Genomic DNA, 21,227 nt, shown 5'->3' on the forward strand with positions numbered 1-21,227 from the left:
ACAAGGCAATATATTTTTATAGTATTAATATAAAAGGAAGAAAAAAAGTGGAAAGTTTCAGGATAATTTACCAGAATATGTATGTAATTAGATATTAGACTGTTTCATTGACATTCAAAGCTATAAGCCAACTATACACAGATTGGAAAAATAAAATAAAGATAAATAAATAAAATTTTAAATAAAATAATATAATAATTAAGCACAGTAAAATAAATAAATTACGTGTATGTGTGTATACAAAAATGAATTAATAAAAATTAATTGCAGGTTATAACAGTTATTCAGTTGCATTAGTTATAAATATTCTGCACACTTATTGCACAATATAGACATAAATAAAAATTTTAAATAAAATAATATAATAATTAAACACAGTAAAATAAATAAATTATGTGTATGTGTGTATACAAAATTAATTAATAAAAATTAATTGCACATTATAAAAGCTGCAACAGTTATAAATATTCTGCACACCTATTGCACAATATAGATATAAATAAAATATATAAATATATGTGGATTTATATATTTAATCCATATTTTTTAACAAAGCGTGTTGTAATATAATAGAAGGTTAATCGAATAAATGTGATATTTAAAGGGATATTACAGTAAATGACACTGAACAATGGTGTGGAGCTTTCAGCCAATCAGATCGACCCAGGAGGGCGGGGCTAACTTGTTGATAATTCCATCATTCTGTCTGCCGTCGGATCCCAGTGCGCAGCCGCAGCCGGGTGACGAAGATGGTGCTCATCAAGGAATAGTGAGTCTCAAGTGTTTTTTAAATAAAATGCATTTTGCCTCAAGTAGCGGCCGATTTCCACCCGAACGAGGGCTCATGAGTGTCCGAGGGTCACGTGTGTCGCGTTTATTGTCCCCGATCGCTGTGTTTAGCGGTGGAGCAGCCGGTGAAAGAGGCAGCTTTAAGCGGGGTGGATCAGGACGTGGATAACGGGACACACCGGTCTTTTTTAGGCGTTGCTAGTGGGAAGCTAACGCTAGCTTGTGAGTTGTAGCAGCGGAGGGGATAATTAGCTTCTTATCGCGAGCGAGTGGCATAAAAATGCTGCTCCGGTTTCACGGAATCAATCTGTACAATCAGGTCGCTACACATGACTTTGATTTATTTCTTTATTTCTTTATTTCTTATTATAACGGTTGAACGTTAGCGCAGCTAGCAGCGTGCTGTGTCCAGAGAAGGAGCCGTGATGTTAAGCTTTGGTCCCGTGAGTGACAGATTAAGGTTCCCTTCTCCGTCGGATTTACCATAAACGCTAGCGAGGCTACGCTAGCCTTAGCAGCCGGCTAGCTGCGAGCTAGCATGACAATCCCTGCTGTTTGTACGTGTTTCAAACCGACCCCGAGCAGCAGCGTTACTGCTCCGCTGTTAAAGAAAACCAGGCTCCAGCCTTTAACAAAGACTTCCTCCAGTTTTTGGCCCAAACCTCGTAGCAGGTGTTAGTACCCTTCAAGCTAGCTCGGCTTCATGGAAGGACTTTATGATGTGATGGTACTTTAGCCGTTAGCATCAGGGAGCTAGCCCTTTAACTGGGCGGCTAATATTAAAATAAGAGTGATGCTGTTGTTGTGGTGGTGGTGTTGTTGTTGTTGTTGTTGTTGACATAATCAATCATGAGGCTGTCAGCCGTCTATCGGCTCTATGCTAAAGCTAAAGCTAAAGCTAGCTCTCTGTATGTGGCTAACATAAATCCGCTACATATACAACGGTACCTGTTGTTAGTGGAGCCATAAAACAGCTAATACAAGAGTAAAATCAACAAAATCAATGCTTTTAATAGTTAATATCAGTCAGTATACTGTCATACATGAGATAGACATGTATTATGATTATTAATTTATCAGTAATAAGTATTTAATTCAATGATGAGGGTCTTTTTTTTAACTACTGACTATTTTTAATGCACTCACTGGCCAGTTCATTAGGTACACTAGTTAATACAGTGTAATATAACAGTCCTGCACTAAATCTAATCTCCAGTATTCATCATTAGTGTCATGTAACACCGTTTTTAGACACCGTTGTCATGACTTGAGGAGATGATGCACATTTTAGAACAAGCTGTAAAGTCTCCAACTCACTGAGAGCAAAGAAAAATCTCTTCTAATAAAGACACTGGTCATTATCGGGCGAATATAATTTAAATGTACACTCTCTGGCCAGTTCATTAGGTACAGTAGTGAAAACGTTCTAACACAAAAGCTCTAAATGATTGTTACGGTGTTCGTCATTAGTTTCTAATAACTGAGACAGATGTTGATTCAGCTGTAATTGTGTTGTGTTGTGTTGCACCAGCACATGTTCCTGTTATTTTCTACACACGCTCCGTCCTCCACAGTCGTCATGTGGATCACATCAGCTGAAGTGCAGGACTGTTATATTACGTTGCTTCCACTTTCATTTTCACTAGTGTTTATTAATGTTTTGGCAAATGACTGTATAATATAGTGTTGTTAATGTAAGTAGAGTGTATTGACACTGATATCAAAGCTCAGATTGACTTCTAATATGTAATACTGATATTTAAGGGACAGATCTGTCAGCCTCCCACTGTTAGTTTAATATAATTATAGCACATAATATCACAATATCTGATTTTTATATACATGTAGTTTTATCTGAGGTACTTATTATAAATAAATATGTTTTTCTTTACAAAAAACAGCCAAAACAACTTAACTGACCATCGCATATGGCTGTGAATAACATTTTTTAAGCTCGACTTATAACGAATCACGGCAGCTTCAATTAACAGCGTACTCTGCTTTATAAGAACTACGTGTCTCTGAAGCTCGCTGGCTTTACTTCATTCACACAGTCACAACATTAGTAATAACTTGTATAACACTTCTATTGGCACCAAGTGTTTCAACCCACCGCGGCACGAGAGAAAAATCAGACCTTCACGTTCATCTAGTTTTTATTGTTCTCTCTGACAAACGCTTTGTTAATAGACTTTGCTGCAGAAATGACAAAGTGCCTTTTTATTCTGAGTTCCCAGGGATGTGGTCGGTAGTTTTACAACATATTAACCGCAAACTGCATAAACAAAGCCTCTGATTGTCCTTTAAAACGTCACTAAAGCCCCTGACATCAGTAGTAACGATTCATATTCACAGTTTACACACTTCCTCCCTGTTATTGTTTTTAGCATTAGCCTTTGAAACTAGCATAGCAGCTAGCGGACGTTGTCTTTGCCTCCCACGATTTCACTGCACGCTGTCACAGCTAGCATGCGTCTGTGGCAGTTTACATTCAGTACGTTAGCGTAGCGGTTAGCCGACCTTTTCTGATCATTTTCTACAACAAAATACGTTTAGGACGAGTTCAGCAGCTTGAATGACGACGGCAACTCAGTAGATGGATGGACACATGGATAAATAGTGAGGTATAAATGTATACATGAAATAAACAAGACAAAGTTAAACGCTGTGCTTGTTGTTGTCGGTGAAGCCTCAGTAGGAGTCTGCTGGTGACTTCCCTGGATGTGAAGAGCTGTGGTTAGACTCCAGTACGTGGTCATTTGGTGTCTTTTCGGCAGTAATGAAACCATCTTAACCTGCTGACCTGTGCTGTAGAACCCACAGCTTGCATAAGAACACAGAGCTGTTATCACGGTTGTGAAATTCAGCTTCGTTCATGATTGACAGAGAAACTCTGGGCGGAACATTTAGCTCCTCAGGTCTCCAGGTGATAGAACATATCCAATTAATCTGCTCTTTTCTGACACCAACTCTTTTGTCATTTAAAACTACACTACTTGTCTTTTCTTTTGTACAAACAAACAATAGCTAACCAGGATTTTCAGGTTCAGACTGATCTTGATCGGTTTCATAAAATCCTCTGATAGATTAAACAAATAATCTTTTCTGTAATAGCAGCACTTCCTGACTTCTCCTCCTGCCTTTGATTTACCACTTGTGCTTGCCAAAATATGATCCGCTGTACGATCTGGGAGCAGGAGATGGTAGTAACTATTTTCATTATTGATTATCCGTCTGTTTTTTGTTCTTGACCTATAAAATGATTTAATTAAATAATGAAAAGTGCCCGTCCTGAGAGTTGTTTGTCAGAACTGAATTCTTCTACCTGACGTCCTCACCACTAAGTGTCGGTGAGTTAACGGTGTTCTGCACATGCTCAGTCCGTGCTCTGCCCTCCAGCGGGCTTCATCAATCAGTGGTTGTTTGGGTTGAGGGTGTGGTGCTGGATCTGCCAATCAGAGGAGAGGAGAGGAGAAGCTTGGTATGAACTGAGAGAGGAGGAAGAGGAGGAAGAGGAGGAAGAGCAAGATCATCTAGAATAAATAAACTGTAGACCAACTGATTAAAGTAGCTTCTACTAGCTTCTTATCCTCCCAGCCAATAGTAGCTCTTCCTAGCCTGACAGCTAATAGTAGCTCTTCCTAGCCTCCTAGCTAATAGTAGCTCTTCCTAGCCTGCCAGCCAATAGTAGCTCTTCCTAGCCTCACAGCTAATAGTAGCTCTTCCTAGCCTCCTAGCTAATCGTAGCTCTTCCTAGCCTCCTAGCTAATCGTAGCTCTTTCTAGCCTCTTAGCTAATCGTAGCTCTTCCTAGCCTCCTAGCTAATCGTAGCTCTTCCTAGCCTCCTAGCTAATCGTAGCTCTTTCTAGCCTCTTAGCTAATCGTAGCTCTTCCTAGCCTCCCAGCCAATAGTAGCTCTTCCTAGCCTCCCAGCCAATAGTAGCTCTTCCTAGCCTCCCAGCTAATAGTAGCTCTTCATGGTCTCCCAGCTAATAGTAGCTCTTCCTAGCCTCCCAGCCAATGGTAGCTCTTCCTATCTTCCTAGCCTCCCAGCTAATAGTAGCTCCTCCTAGCCTCTCAGCTAATTGTAGTGATTAATGGTGCGTTCAGGTGCAACGTCTTGGTCCAGAAACAAGAGGCAACGTCAGAGTCGGCCTTCGCTGTCTGTAGTTCTTTGACGTCGGCTTGTTGTGTCTGTACGTTTCGCTTTAAACGCCTTAAAACTCTTCTCTTGTGTTTGTTAAACCTCTAAAGTTCTCGTCATCTGTGTTGAGCTTCTCAGACCGAGCGTGGAGCTAATGAACGTCGATCCAGACCTAGAGACGTCTGAGTAGCTGGAGTGTAGGAGGGTGAACGGACGAGGAAATGAATCTCAGATCACTCTCAGTTGTTGTTGTTGTTGTTGTTGTCTGCGTTGCTGATATCAGTGTCATTATTGCAGCTTCATAATTGGAGCTACAACCAGAGGAACATGTTAATGTTCAGCCTGGGAGACAGACTCTCTCCTGACGGTCACTTAGAGGCCGTCATGCATCTAAAGACTGAGCTGAGCCTATTTATAGTAATATTAATAATTTAAAGAAGCATAATCACTGAAATGTTGAACCATTTCTTTAAAATCTGATCATAAACACTTGAATATCTTACTAACTTATCTCATTATTTCCTGCCCCACCTCTCCTCTGTTCTTTCCTCTCAGCCGTGTGGTGTTGCCGGTCTCTGTGGAAGAGGTGAGTGTCATTTTAAAAAATAATGATTTGACTTTGCAGATGTGATGCCCGATGTTATTACGGCTCCTTCAGATAGTCACCGTTTTGTTCAGGCCTCGGTCTGGAGCTGGTGCTCAGACAGAATGGCCTTTGTTAGAGAGAGCTGCTGTTACTGTGTCAGGCTGGTGGTGGTGGAGAGAGAAGAACCAGAGTCGGGTGTGGGCTCGACCTTTTAAACTACAATCTGGGCTTCATGTTTACAGCTGACTGGGGTTTTTTTTTTCTGTACAAACGTCGCCTGTTTAGCCTCAAAGATAGACGTCTGTTTTAGTCTTTATGACATTAAACATTTAGTCCTAAAACAACAGCAGTAAGAGCTTCACTTCTTACAAGAAACAATAGTATTATCAAACATAAATAAAGCAGCTACATCCTGTTGATTTCCACTAATAACTGATTTTAATACGTCACATATACCCTGATTGGACCTGAGTGTCTAAAGCTGTGTAGCTCAGGACAAATAAGGCTGAGACTCCTCTAAACAAACCTTCAGAATATATAATTATACATTTAACTTTGCAGTTCATTAGGTGCACTAGTGAAAATGAATTTATGCCAATTAGTGGTGTCAAAGTTCAAGGATTTCTTTTAACGTTGGGATATCAGTAAAGCCATAAAACCAGCAGTAACACTGTGGAAAGCAAGCAGAACCTGAAGTGAGTCGTTTTACTTCAGTCTTTAGAACAAGAAGTTCAGCTTCCAACTCATTGCCGGATGGTTCTTTGGGCAAGAACAAAGATATCTACATTTACTGTCGACGCAAACTGAGTTATGAATTCAGCAGGGAGCTTTCTGAGCAGCTGAAAAATATCGTTAGCCTTTATTCTAATATAACAGTCCTGCTCTAAATCCTCCTTCATGACTGTTCTAATGTTCAGTCGATGTTGAAACGGCGTCAGAAAGGTGGTGTTTCACCTGGATGATCACGTGTTTCTGTTATTTTAGCCTAGTCAAAATAATAGGAACATGTGTCAATTTAATAGTCCTACAGAATGAAAACGCAGGTGAATCAGCATCTCTCTGTTATTTTAAACTAACGCTGAATACCAGAACGTTCACGAAGAGGAGATTTACAAGGTACTAGTGTACCTAATGAATTGGCACGTCGGTATAATTTTAAATTCCTCAACAGTGACCAGTGTCTTTATTTACTTTTATTGATAGAGACTTTACAGCTTGTTCCAAAATAGGTATCATCTCCTGAAGTCATGACGGCAGCCTCCACAATGAAAACACAGTTATTTTAGACTAAAGCTGAATTACAGAACGTCCATAGAGACTGGATTCAGAGCAGGACTCTTATATTAGAATGTTTTCACTACTACTGTACCTCATGAACTGGCAGGTGATTACAGTGCAGGCTTCTAGTGGCTGTGACCTTTGCCTGTTCTTGAAGTTAATCTAAAAGGATTTTTTCTGGAGTAGTTAAGGCTGCATACTCACTTCTCCCCTGTTCCCGTTTCCTCTCAGTATCAAGTAGGGCAGCTGTACTCCGTGGCTGAGGCCAGCAAGAATGAGACGGGAGGAGGAGAAGGCATCGAGGTGCTGAAGAACGAGCCCTACGAGAAGGACGGGGAGAAAGGACAGTACACACATAAAATATACCACCTAAAGAGGCAAGTCCAGCGGGTCCGGAGGAGAACATGAACATTATTTGATTTAATTAAAAGAGAAATCATCTTTAATGTCTCTAGCCAGGTCTTAAAACATCTGTTTGGGATGTTCAGTGATGTCTCAGGAAGCAGGTGTTGTTCCAGGTGGAGCAGACGACTCGTTCCCAGTAGAATCATAAAGTCGTCTGTTTTTCTTTTCTCTCTCTGCAGTAAAGTCCCGGGTTATGTGAAGATGATTGCACCAGAAGGAGCGTTAGTTTTTCACGAAAAGGCCTGGAACGCCTACCCGTACTGTCGCACCAGTGAGTTGATCCGTTCATCACGATGATCAGATTTACTGAGAGGAAGTCAGTTTATTGATGAATGATTTGATACTGATGCTGTTTTTTTTGTCTCCTCTTCTTTTTCTTTTCTTCCTCCGTCTTCTGCTGCAGTTGTGACGGTGAGTTGTCGTTTTTTTCAGCTTTTTAAATTTTGTATTTCTAAAGCCCGGTCGCACCTTTGAGTCCAAATTACAATGTTACCATGGAGACTAAATGTGTGCTCGCATCAATTAACTGTAGAACGTTATTGATGATGAGGAGCAACAAATCTACTGGAAATAGAACAGAAGAAGAAGAAAAAGGTCAGGGAGGGAGGAAAACAAGATGAGGAAAGAAGAGCGTAGGGAGGAGGGGGAGGAGGAGAACTGGAAAAGGGAAGGAGGAAGAATAATAAGGAAGAGGAGAACAAGAAAAAAGATGAAACAGGAGAAGGAGAAACATCAAGAAGGAGGAGAAGGAGAAGAAACATGAAGGAGGAGGAGGAGGTGGAGAAACATGAGGAAGAAGAAGGAGAAGAAGTGCAAGTCTGGAAAGGAGGAGAGCAGGTAGAAGAAAGAAGAAATGGGAAGAGGAGAAGGAGGAGAAACATGAAGGAGGAGGAGAAGAAACATCAGGGGGGAGGAGGAGGAGAAACGTGAGGAAGGAGGAGGAGAAGAAGGAGGAGAAGTCTGGAAAGGAGAACAGGAAGAAGAAAGAAGAAACGGGAAGAGGAGAAGGAGGAAAACATGGAGGAGGAGAAGAAACATGAGGAAGGAGGAGGAGGAGCAGAAACATGAGGAAGGAGGAGGAGGAGCAGAAACACGAGGGAGGAGGAGGAGGAACATCATGAGGAAGGGGGAGAAGAAGGAGAAGCAAAAGTCTGGAAAGGAGGAGAACAGTAAGAAGAAAGAAGAAACGGGAAGAGGAGAAGGAGAAGCAAAATGAAGGAGAAAAAAGATGAAGGAGGAGGAGGAGAAGAAACATGAGGAAGGAGGTGGAGAAGCAAGAGTCTGTAAAGGAGGAGAATAAAGAAGAGGAGAACAGGATTCGGAGAAGAAGAAGCAGCAACATAGGAAGGTGAAGGAGGAATTGGATGATGAGGAAGATAAAGGTGAAGAGAGAGAGAGATGGGAAGAAAAAAGATGAGTAGAAGGAGAAACAGGAGTTGGGGAGAGAGGAGGAGGAGAAGGAGAACACGACAAAGGAGAACAAGAAGGATGAAAGAGAGGAGGAGGGAAAGAAGAAGAAAAATGATGGAGGAGGAGAAAAGAAAGCAAGAGAAAGACAAAGGGAGGTTTAGTGTCCAGTCCTGAATGTGTAGAGTCTTAGAAGACGAACCAAGATGTCTCCACGTCTCCATCATCTCTGTCCACATAGGTTCCATCTTGTTTTTCTACCTCCATGTTTCTGATGTTTACTCCACGTGGAGCAGACATGCTCAGAGAGGATGGATTTATTCCAGATTACCACCAGAACCTCTGCTCCTCATCCACCAGGAGGAATACTAGATGTTCCACTTAATTAATGTCAGCTAGTCCTCCTTGATGTGTGGCCTTATTTTAAGTCCTTTCATCTCGTCTATGACGTCTACACAGACACTTACAGACGTTATTCTGTGTAAACAACAACCCCTCCTCAGTGTTAGCTCAGATATTTGACACCACTCTCTGTCCTTCAGCTTCAGCTCCATTATTGCTGTACATTACCTGCTAGCTAAGCACTGCTGCTGCTGCTGCTGGGGGTTAAAAATAGGTCTGAGCTGAGCGCTGCAGCGCCGCGGCCGTTGTTTCAGTTTAAACGTCTGATTGGTTAATTGGATTTAGCTGTAGGGTTTAAGTACGTGGCCCACGCCCCTCCATTCACGGCGCTCCCTGCAGCCATACATTCAGGCTGAGATCAGCTGCACCCGTCGTCAGTTTAGGGGACCGTCCCGGACCGACCTCATTAAATAAAACCTGTGTGTGTGTTTTCTCTCCTGCTCTTCAGAATGAGTACATGAAGGACGACTTTATGATAAAGATCGAGACGTGGCACAAACCTGACATGGGAACAGTAGAAAATGTAAGTGAGCAAAAGACGCAATCTGTCCTACATTTCCCAAAGTGCAATGTGAGAGAGTATCTTACAGTCTCAGTTTACAAGACGTAATATTAATGTTTTCTCTTGCAGAACATTTTGTGAAATTGGTTTTATATTTTAGTGCGTGAGTCCAGATGGGTTGAAAGGCGTAGCTGGAGTAAACCTTTTGTGCGTCTGAATTTGAATCTGTTTTGCTTTTCACTCTGGACAAATTTAAATAATGAGAACACAGGCCGCCCCTTGTTGTCCTCCATGCTAATCAGAAGGTGTGCGCTTTCTCTTTGTTGGCGTTTTCTCTTTGTGCCAGGTTCACGACCTGGACGAGCAGACATGGAGGACTGTGGAGGTGGTGCCCATAGATATTTCAAACAAAGATGAAGTGTCCCACGCGGTGAGTTTTAACACCGCGTCCATCTGACGAACCTGGTAATGGGTTAGGAGTGTGTTTTATTCAGAAAGTGTAAATATAAGGGTCAGTCAGAATCCCACTCTAACATGTCAGGTGTCATTTAAAACTAGAAAAGCTACTCTTTCCATTGGTACACAGCATCACATAGCTGGAGCTAACCAGCTAGCCTCAGTTAACGGAGAAAAACACAGCAAACCAACAGTTTTCACAAACAACTTGTCTGTCCACACGATTCTCCATCAGCTGTGCACCACATGGCGACGAGCCTGACAGAATCTGAGCACGGTGCCTCAGGTTTCATACGTGGTCCTTTCCCTCCAGGTAACAATAGTCGTACACCTGAGTCACCTGAGCACCGTGGAGTTTAATTTGCTTACAACTTAAGTGGCTCTGATTGGTTGGAGGGCTGTCAAGTTCTAATGGGCTAATGGTAACTGCATAAAACAAACACAGCGCCAGAGTTTTCTAGGCAACGAAAGCTTTACAACAATGAGCAACATGCCTTAGTGACTCGTGACTCGGGGAGTTAAATGTGTGCACAGCAGCCATGTGGAGGAAATATCAGTACTTTTATGGATTCTTTAATGTGCACAATACAGTACAGGTTAAATAAAATGGCCGGAGGTTGCTTCAGGTTTTCCAATGACACGGTGACATGTCAACCAATCGTTCAGGTTTGTTTGAGCTGTGACTCTGTGACCGTTATTCACACTTGTAGAAATGAACCAAACGCATAACAATTTGTGGGCGTGGGACGTTGGTCCAGTCCAGCCCTGAGGGCTCTCTCAGGTTCATCAAGGAAACGTTCAGTGGTCGTCTTAGAATCGGGGTCATCCTATATTTGGGTCAGTATGGTATTAAGTGCGTGGATAAGTCGTGATAACGGTAGTGATGTGATCAGAGCACCCAGTCTGAGGAGCTGGTATTGGTAAATGACTCCAAAGACTTCTCCCTGCTCGTTCCTAGTCGACATTCAGGTACAAGCTAAACCTCATCTGTCCAAAGAATCCAGAACTGCTTTGGCTTCTCTAGGGCTTCTGGAAGTTTTTATCTCGCCTTTCTATTCTTTGAGTTAACGGCAGTATTTTGAGCTTGGACAATGATGATGACGGCCTCTCGTAGAGGGTTCGACACATTGTGAAGGATCCTGTCATCATCCATTGTTGGTTGTTCGTTCTTAGAATGAACCAGACTGTTGATTTGTCAACTCCTAATGTTCCTGCTACCTCTATTCTGGACTAGTTTTGCATTTATAGTCTATGGATGGTTTTATGTTAACGTGAGAACGAATGTTGTTGGTTCTCAACTCAAAATGCAACTCTTAACAACATCTCCAGACCTTTTGAATTGTCTCAATATCTTTCATCGGTCTATAAAACACATTTAGACTTGATTAATTGTCAATGATATTGAATAAATACATGCATGTCTATGTATCTATCAAACGAATGAAGAACTGGAATTAAACTGAAAAGACTTCCACCCCTAGTGTCAAAGAGTCTTCCCAGTTTTCCCATTAAATTCATACATGGTCTTTAGATTGGCAGAATATTATCAGTCATTGATTGGTTGTTGAGTTCATCAGTTGGATGACTAAATCATGCATCAATATTTATTGTAGTACATCCCTCCACTCTCTCTTTCTCCAAGCTTCCTGTCTTGCTTTCAGTATTTGCCATCAATCAGTTCCAAGAACACATGCTCCACTTCTTATTCACACAGTTCTCGCCCTCAGCTGGAAATCACTCCATTTAGACTCGGGACGATTGACGTGATCAGCTGATTCTTATCCACTGGGAATTAAATCGGTGAATGCTGCTCGGAAGCTCGGCAAGTTTTCTAGCTGTGAATGTAAAAATGGTTCCTTATTATCGCTGTCAGTGTCCCAGCAGATGGTCCATTATTCTCCATGTGTGGAGCAGCTCTAGAAAATGTATTATCTGTTGGTTATCTTTTATCTGCGTCTTGGCTCCTCCGCAAAAAAACATAAAGAAAGAAAGAAACCTGAACTGAGGGAATGAGAATTCAGTAAAAGAAAAGCTCCATCGTGGCTCATTGACTCTTTGCCAGTGTTTGATTTGGAAGCTTTTCCATTGTTTCTTGGTAAAAAGCATAAATAAAAGTTGCAGCTGTCTTTTAAAGAAGATTATTGGCCCTGTAAAGCCTAAACCAGCATGTTACTACTGGTTTAAATCTAAAAGGGGGAGGCATTAAGCCATTTTCCTCCAGGTGGGTCACGGTTGTCCCAGCGTCGTTCCTCGAGCTCCTGTACAATAATGACTTAAGTGGATCTGTGCCGAGGCCAGGGTTTAATCTGAACGTCCATCTGCTCCAGGTATTCGCCGAGCTTTCCCGACAGAGCGGCTGGATTAAAACAGCACAGTGAGTCTTGAGCTCAGGGGTTGGGATTTGCTGCTGATTCCTCTGAGTCTAAACATGCTGGAAGTTTGAGGTTTGGCTAAACTCGTCTAAACTCGCTCTCTTTACGAAAGAAGGAAGGAATTCAGTGAGTGACAGGAATCCAGAGAGAAGCATTCATTGACAAACGAGCTCATGAAAACGGATTTTCAGCTTTGACATTTATTTTAAATCTAAAGAATTGAAGTTAAAAACTGAAGATAGACTAAATCTGCAGTCATCATCAGTCATTGAAGCTAACAAGGCAACCCAAGCAAAACCAGAAAGTTTAAGTTCGAATTCTCTCTTTGAGCTCTGAATTCAGTTCTTTCACAGAATAAGAAATGTCTTAAATATATTTTGACTGAGCTCTGTGAACTAGAAATATTATTGCTGCCTTCAAATGGAACTTCTGTTGCGACCACGGAAGTCGTGACCCAAAATGTTTGCTGCTTCACCGCCCACGTACCATAGAAACCGTAGGGGGGTTATGTTGGAAATATTAAAGAGACAAAACGATAAGAAAACAAAAACATTTCTCAAGAAGTCTCTGAAGTAAAACCTGAACATGCTCTCTTTTGCACGATACAGGAAAAAAAATACCTCCGCAAGCAATTTGATAGTCTGAGAAACCAATCAGAGACATTTAGTTGTAAACAAATTCAACCCCACGTCTCTCAGATGACGTGTAGGACTACTGTTACTTGTCTGGACATAACCACATTAAGCCCCGCCCTCAAACAATCTGATTGGCCCAGCAGATATTTGCAATTCCCAATGGATAGACTCCAGAACAACTTCCCACGCCCACAATTTTTTACATGTTTGGTTCATTTCTGCAGTCGCAGCTCGAACATTAACTGACGTTGTTGAAACAAACCCGTACGACTGGTTGACATGTTGACACCGTGTCACTGGAGCTTTGAACAAGTTAAAGCAACCTTTGGTCCTTTTATTTTAGCTTGTACATCATAAACTTCTGCTATTGTGCACATTATAGAATCCATAAAAGTATTGATATTTCCTCCACATGGCCGTTGCGCACGCACGTAACTCCCCATTTAAACGAGTCACCAAGGCATGTTGCACATTGTTGTAAAGCTCTCGTTGCCTAGAAAACGCCGGCACTGTGTTTGTCATCTGCAAATACCGTTAGCCCATTAGATGTAGGGAAAGGACCATGAATGGAAACTTACATTTATTTAAAAACAAATTTTCAGTTGCCTCATAGATTTTCTCTTTACTTTCATTTCTACGGTAAGGACACTTGATGAATACTTCAGTAAACATGTAATAAACGGTTGTCTCCAGAGCTCATATCTACACTCATGATTTTGATTCCTAGTACATTTCAGTTGCAGGAACAAATATGTCCGGCTCTAGACAATGTGCTGCAGCTCGCATGGCAAAAATAAAAACAACCAGAGCTCCTGCATTATCAGCTGTGGTAGATTCCATCCTGCAGCATTTTAAGGTTTCGTCTCTTTATTTCAGGACTATAAGCCCGAAGAGGATCCTGCTCTTTTCCAGTCTGCTAAGACGGGCAGAGGACCTCTAGGCCCTGAGTGGAAGGTACTCGACATGCATCATCTTGTTCATCCTCGTATCCGCTCGCGGCTGTAATTACTGATCAACGCTTCTTGTTTGTTTTTGTTTTTTTTCCCTTTCTCTGCAGAATGAGCTGAAGACAGATTGTCCTTACATGTGTGCATACAAACTGGTCACCGTTAAGTTCAGATGGTGGGGTCTGCAGACCAAAGTGGAAAATTTCATCCACAGGGTAAGTCTCGCCGTGAAGTGTTGAAGTCTAACCTCAAACCTCCTGAGGCAGTCGTCGTCTTTAGAGCCAGTGTTGGGTGTTGTTTCTTTTTTGCGCAGCAGAGGGAGACAGAACCTTAAGAATTAAATCCTCTTAACTGGACGAACAAACCACTCAGAGAAGACATGAGTGAAACTATCCCAGAAGAAAAGCATCAAATCACTTACTTATATTTAAACAATACAGGGATGTTAATGCATTTATTTAATTTCATTTTAATTCCTCCTCTTCTTCTTTCCACAGCAAGAAAAGCGTATTTTCACCAACTTCCACCGCCAGCTGTTCTGCTGGATCGACAAATGGGTCGGTTTGACCATGGAGGACATCAGGCGGATGGAGGAGGAGACTCAGAAAGAACTTGAGGAGGTGATTAAACTCGGCTAACACACAACCCTTCTCTCAGGCCCTCGTTCAGGCCTCACATTAACGTCCGTCCTGGGTAATCTGGTCTCACCTGTCCATCTCTAAGTTCCTGTGTTGACACCTAATTAAAACGTGTCTCCACATGCGTCCCCAGCCAGCACTTGAGATCTGATCTCAGTTTGTCTGTCTGTAAATAACCATCAACATCACTTAGGGCGCAGTAGAACATTTTAGAGACAGCTGCTGTTTCTAATGGATCTCTACCTACTGTTGGATCAGAACCATGAACAGCTGGTTGTTGTGAGTGCGCCATGACTTGTGTACATGATACATGTTTTGGAACAAGCTGTAAATTCTTTCTTAAATTAGTAGTTAGTTATTTATTTATCACCATCTTGATGTTAGTTGGGGTTGTCTCTACCTTCCGCTGTGTCAGAACCAAGAACAGCTGTTTTTGTGTGTGCGTTGGGAAGATGATATATATATTTTGGAACAAGCTGTAAAGTCTCTCTTACCTTAGTATTTATTTATTAATCTCCACCCTGATGTTAGTTGATGTTAATGGATCTCTACCTACTGCTGTTTCAGAACCAAGAACAGCCCTGTTCTATGTGCGTCTTTATTTCTAGTTTAGTTTGGTTTTCAGCTCCAAGGCCAGAATCTTTTAAAAGGCTCTCATTACTAATGAACAGACATCACTGATTCATGTCATCATTTCTACTAGTGGTTGAATGAATGAGTTAAACTCCTCTTCCTCAGATCAGCCCTGTAGAGTAGGTGGTCTTTAATGTGACCCAGGACTCATTGTGTGTTCACACTACCAAAGGAAGGAGGTCACATGTGTCCCAGACCACCTCCACATGTGGACTGACACCAGATCTTGTACTTTAAGCTCAACTCTTGTGATCAGATTTCTCAGGACGGATTTTAATCGAAGGTCTGACTGACACTAGAATCTGCTGCTGTGTCCTCGGTGTGAAGTTTAAACGCAGCAGAGTCGATTTTAACCACTTCATGTTCCCAAATTAACTCCTTTCACTCCTGAATTTCACATCAGATGCGTCAGAAAGGAGACGTGCGAGGCACCTCTGCAACAGACGAGTAGAGGCCCGTCGCTGTAGCTCAGACACTAGAGGCAGGCTGAGTAAGTCTCTGGTGGAGGGAGGCGCTGCATGGATCGTTCTCCTCCACCGCCCGGTCGCCTCCGTTCTAACCTTCTGTTTTCATCTCACCCACCCTGTTCTTCAAACATGGATCAACTGCAATGACTCCCTCAAATAAACCATTAAAAGATTAGTTGTTTTATTTAGATAGAACAAACTAAAAAATGTGCTGCCACCCTCAACATGTCTGCTGTGTAAAGTGAAGTGAGTCAGACATCAGTTGGTAACTAGTGTAATGGAGATGTTTGGTGATCATCAGTTGTTTGGTAGCAGTTGATCATCTAAACAGAATCCATGGAGTCCACTCAGTCAAAGGCTGCACCCAAACAACAACAACAAACACTGAACGTTTAAAAGAAGAGAAAAGTTTCCTGGAGACAGCGTCAAGGAGAAACATCTTCCAGAGAGGGTTAGGGAGTTTATGGCAGCGTTGATCAGAGATCCATGTCTGAACAACCAGCTCATGTTCTGTTCTGTTTCCGTTCATCAACTTGTTCACGTCCACTAATCTTTTTAATATTTTCTTTCAGCTGTTTCATCTTCTTCACTCTGTTCTCTTCCTCATGTTTTTGTCAAGTTTTCCTTTTTATTTATTAATTCTTATTTTATTCTGCATGCTCTTTGTTTATTGCTAACATATTTAACAGGACATCTGCAGGTTCTACAACATTTGAGTTCATCTGGCCCTGATCTGGGTCCAGGTCACGTTAATGAAGATGAGATAAATTAACAAAAATTCTTAATAGGGTTTTGATCCGTGTACTTTTTTTGTATTTTAAGTTTAGTTTTAGATCCTAAAATTCAAAAAAAAAATTCAAAAATAAAGTTTATTTGACATTTCAATTTAAAAATAAAAAAAATGCTCAACAGGTAAATTTACCTCTCGTCCTTTAATCTATGAAAAAATAAACCAGAAAGAACAAACGGAGAAAACAGCTGTTAGTTGATTCATATAAAACCACAAGTTTTTGTAGAAGAAGAAGGAGGAGGCTTCTTTTATTCTGTAGTCTAAAACGAGAAAGAGAAAGTTAATATCAGACTTCATTTTCATTCTGCATTATTAAAAAATAAAAGCGCAACAAGTCAAAAACAAATCCTTGAATGAAGCAGGAAGTCGTCTCCATGGTGACCACTGGTCCAGGAAGTAGTCTCCACGGTGACCGCTGCTCCAGGAAGTAGTCTCCATGGTCCAGGAAGTAGTCTCCATGGTGACCACTTTTCCAGGAAGTAGTCTCCATGGTGACCACTGGTCCAGCTCTCTGGTCCAGGAAGTAATCTCCATGATGACTACTTTTCCAGGAAGTAGTCTCCATGGTGACCACTGGTCCAGCTCTCTGGTCCAGGAAGTAGTCTCCATGGTGACCACTTTTCCAGGAAGTAGTCTCCATGGTGACCACTGGTCCAGGTTTTTCTGGTCCAGGATGTAGTCTCCATGGTGACCACCGGTCCAGCTCTCTGGTCTGGAAGTAGTCTCCATGGTCAACACTGGTCCAGGAAGTAGTCTCCATGGTGACCACTGGTCCAGGAAGTAGTCTCCATGGTGACCACTGGTCCAGGAAGTAGTCTCCATGGTGACCTCTGGTCCAGGAAGTAGTCTCCACGGTGACCACTGGTCCAGGTCTCTCTGGTCCAGGAAGTAGTCTCAACTTCTTTCTTCCTTCCTTTCTTTTTCTTCTTCTGTTTTTATATGAATCAAATATCGTCCATTTTCTCCTTTAGTTTTCTTTCTGGTTTCTTTTTCCATACATTAACAGACCAAAGGTAAATTTACTTGTGTAGCATATTTTATTTTATTTTATTTTAAGAGTCTAAAACCAAACATGAAACACCATGAAGTAGACGCACCATCAAGTCTCGTAATTATTCTATATTTTAGTTTTAATTTGACATTATATATTCTTCATTAACCGACATTACCATACCTGTAAAGTCAGCTTGTATTGACCCTGCTTCCATTTTTATTTCTCCGTTTCTTCAGTGATTAAAGGCGTTGTGTTGTACCTGCAGACAGCCTGTTAATGACGTCTAATGATTATTACTTCCTGTTGTAACATCTAATTATTCCCTGAGCTCTAATCTAAACTCTCTTCTCCCTCAGCTGCGTAAAACAGGTCCGATTCGAGGCACCAGTGCTGCTCACGAGCAATGAGGCAAATCAACCAAACCCTGTCACGATGACGCCATCGGAGACACGCCCACCAACCACGACGACGAGGAAGTGTGTCCCCTCCCCTCCTCTCCCCTCCCCTCCCCCCTCCCGACGTCGCCTCTCATGAATCATTGGGGAGGGGGTGGGGTGTGGTGTTTGACGCGATTGGTTAACAGTACTGTACAGATCCTACTCTCTCCCCGCCCCCTCCAATCACACGCCTCCTGTTCACCCAGAAAACAAAAATTTTTTGCATACATATAAAAAAAAAACTAAAAAAAAAAACTCTTTGCACAGAACGTAAATAATTGCCTGACATGTAATTTGTTAGTTGATCATTACGATGGGCTTTGTTTTTATTCAGGTGTGTTAACCGTGACTCAGACAGTCAAGCCTTTTTAAATTAAGTAGAATGTTGTTATTTTATTTCATTATTTCATTTTATTTTATTTTTTTTAGCTGCACCGGTTCCCACAAACATTGAGATGACTTCAGCTGTTGTTGGACCATTTATCTCCCCACCTTCACTTCCTGTCTCGACTTTAATCCTCGTCTCTTCCTCCTCGGTGTCGTCTGTAGTCTGGTGTTTTATTTTTTCGTTTAGATCTCCTCCTCCTCTTCCTCCTCCCCCTCGTCTCTTGCCACGCCCTCTTGTCTGCCAGTTGGTTGGGAAACACTTTCGTTTAAAGCTGAAAATATTCCGCTCGTGCACGAAGAGATCGACCCGTCACTAGTGCATGTGGACGACGGCAGCTCCCTCGCTTTTTTTTTTTTTTTTCCTAGTTTTATTTCTTTTTTTGAAACCCGTCGTTGCATGTCGCTGCAGTGCGGCTTCGCTCGTGTGCGTCGACTGGAGATCGGGTTTGGCGCCCTCTAGAGGGAGTCCGGATGAATTCGCGTCCTGCGTGGCGGCGGGGGGAAATAAAAGCTTGAATCTCGAGGCTTCCTGACGTCTTCGCCTCGTGCTGTCGCTGCATGGCCTTTCTCCTCGTAGCGGCTCGGCCTCCAACAGAAGCTTTTTCCTTTTATTTTATTATTATTATTTTTATTTTAAATATGGCGGAGAAGTCTGCGTGCATGAATCGAGCTGTTTTTCCTAAAAAAAAAAAAAAAAATTTCCTCTCAACTGACGGAGCATAAGGGTCCAGGCAGGTCTGCTGTGTTTGTTGCTGTGGATTGGCGAAGATTTTTATTATTTTTAAAGCTTTTCATAAGTCTGAGGAACTTTTCTGTACTTGGGAGTTTAATCCTTTAACACCTAAGCCTCAACATGACTTTGTGCTCATTTCGACTATAAAAAGGTCAGATAACGTCCTGTGAGTGGGTGCTTTTGCTTTTTTTTTTAATATCTGGCAGTTATTTACAATTTGCTGCATGTTATAAGAGTGGTATTACCGTTATGACCCCACTTTGGCTGTAAAGTGCAACGTGATTACGGTAATCCTTGGTGCGCTTGCTGGCGACACATTTGGTTTTAAAGGGTTAAATAAACTCGACCGGTGATCAGTATGAGCGCTGATTAGAAATCGTTCCTGTATCGTTTCTTTGGCTGCGTTTTGTTTTATTTTTTATTTTTCGTGGCTTCGAGATCGAGCTGTTTTTATCCTGAGCTCAGTGCAGGTCCTGTCGGGTCGTGAGGTGAAATATCCAGCGTTGTTTTTACTGCGATCGGGCGTCTTTAAAGAGTTTTAAGTGTACTTTATAGAAGTGGACAAAACTTGTACATACGAGCACTGACGAAGCCGGCCGGGTTTATAGTCGTTCATTACTGTACCGCTAAGAGTAACTTTTAAGAGGGTTTTAATGTCGGGACGGCGCGCTGTTGGTTTAACCGTACCTCATCCATGCTTATGAATGTGCAGCTGTACAGATGAGGGGGGAGTGACGCCTGTACAAGCATGACATGGACCCACTATATCAGCACCAGTTCACGAGGACAAACAGATTTACTATAAATAGACTAGAATGCATGCTCTCTCTTCTTTCTTTTTCTTTTTTTTAATCTTTACTCATTTCCTTTCTTCTGTCTGGAGTATTCGGATCATCAGACGAGAAAGGAAATGTCCTGTTTTTGTTTAGTTTTTCTTGAAGGGGGGGCAGCTCTCTCCTCAGAATCAAACCGGACTCGGCTCGACCTCAGACTTTACCGGCGAGGAGTGAAAAGCCCGAGAGGGTTTGACATTGACGAGGAGTCGCCCCCCCAACCCCCACCCGCCCCCCTCCATCCGCCTGCAGACTAGGCCAGCGTATCGACTGACTGTGAGGGGGAGGGATAGAAGCTTAGGGAACAGATGGGAGTCCAAAAATACTGTTTTTCTTTATTGTAATCATGAAAAAGAAGCACTTGCAAAAATCTACTGTTCTATTTTATTTTTTTCTGTTTTCTCTCTTTTTTGTGTTTTTTTTTTTTTTTTTTTTGAAAGGCAAAGATATTCACAGTGTATTCGATTATTTTTCTCTTTTCTGATAAGGCAACATTCAGGGGAATTAGTAGTGAATGTAATACAATTAGTTTCTTGTTTTCACGGCCCGCGAGCTGTGACAGAAGGTCTAGACAATGGAACATAACAGAATATCTAATAAATTTGAACAAATAAGAAAAACGGTCTCGGGCTTACTGATTTTATTTGTGTGTTTTTATTCTTTTCACTGCACAACACATCAAAACAAGAAAGTTTAAGTTGGAAGTTTACATGAACTTGGGTTGAATTGACCTAACATACCATAAAACTTAATGACTTTTTGTTTGACGTCATTTGAAAATGAAAAGAAATCAGCCGAAAACCTCCAGAAGAAGAAAAAGGGAAACTGTGGTTCACTCTTGGATTCAGGAAGGAGATACTACAAACCCCTGGGAACAGAAAATACAAACCACAACAAAAACAAATGGTCTATATCCAAAATAAAATGAGCCCTAGAACAAAAAAGGCTGAATACTTTATATTTTTTATAGTAATATATAATATTTTTTGCTTTATGTCTCTTACTACTTATTGCTGAAACAAACCTTTTTTTTAAAAATAATTAACAGAATTGAATAATTTTTATCTGGATAAAATCTAAAATAACATCTGGATGTAGAGGTGCCCTCAAAGCTATGTCTGAAATCTGAAAACATATTCTCTCTGTTTTGATTCTGAAACGGATGCAAACTTTTTTTTAAATATCATTCAGTCGACAGAGTATTCTTTTTTTTAATCCAGATTAAAACATACTATTAAAAATTAAAACATACTTTTTATCTGGAAAATATTATACTAATTAGACGCTCAGAGCAACAGTATGTTTTCTGAAAACACATTCAGAAAACAAATTAGTTCAGTGACTTCCTAATACACTTACTAAATCAAAATTATGATTACAAAAAACATTTTG

The 21,227-nt window shown here is 41.4% G+C and overlaps 1 protein-coding gene across 1 annotated transcript; it reads left to right on the forward strand.

The window, feature by feature from the left end:
- The first annotated feature begins 744 nt into the window (after nucleotides 1-744).
- On the forward strand, nucleotides 745-20,504 carry pitpnb (phosphatidylinositol transfer protein, beta). Its single transcript, XM_084572624.1, has 12 exons — nucleotides 745-769; nucleotides 5,489-5,519; nucleotides 7,029-7,174; nucleotides 7,382-7,473; nucleotides 7,606-7,613; nucleotides 9,460-9,534; nucleotides 9,860-9,943; nucleotides 13,853-13,930; nucleotides 14,034-14,138; nucleotides 14,421-14,543; nucleotides 15,598-15,684; nucleotides 17,802-20,504. Exons 1-11 carry the CDS (start codon nucleotides 750-752, stop codon nucleotides 15,643-15,645), a joined length of 810 nt encoding a protein of 269 aa, XP_084428750.1. The 5' UTR covers nucleotides 745-749; the 3' UTR covers nucleotides 15,646-15,684; nucleotides 17,802-20,504.
- Nucleotides 20,505-21,227: the final 723 nt, after the last annotated feature.

This window comes from Chelon labrosus, assembly GCF_963514085.1.
Source record: "Chelon labrosus genome assembly, chromosome: 22".
NCBI lineage: Eukaryota > Metazoa > Chordata > Actinopteri > Mugiliformes > Mugilidae > Chelon > Chelon labrosus.

Coding starts and splice junctions, on each gene's coding strand:
- pitpnb (XM_084572624.1), top strand. CDS start 750: ATGGTGCTCATCAAGGAATA. Junction 770..5,488: donor ATGGTGCTCATCAAGGAATA/GTGAGTCTCAAG, acceptor CTTTCCTCTCAG/CCGTGTGGTGTTGCCGGTCT. Junction 14,544..15,597: donor CTCAGAAAGAACTTGAGGAG/GTGATTAAACTC, acceptor ATTTCACATCAG/ATGCGTCAGAAAGGAGACGT.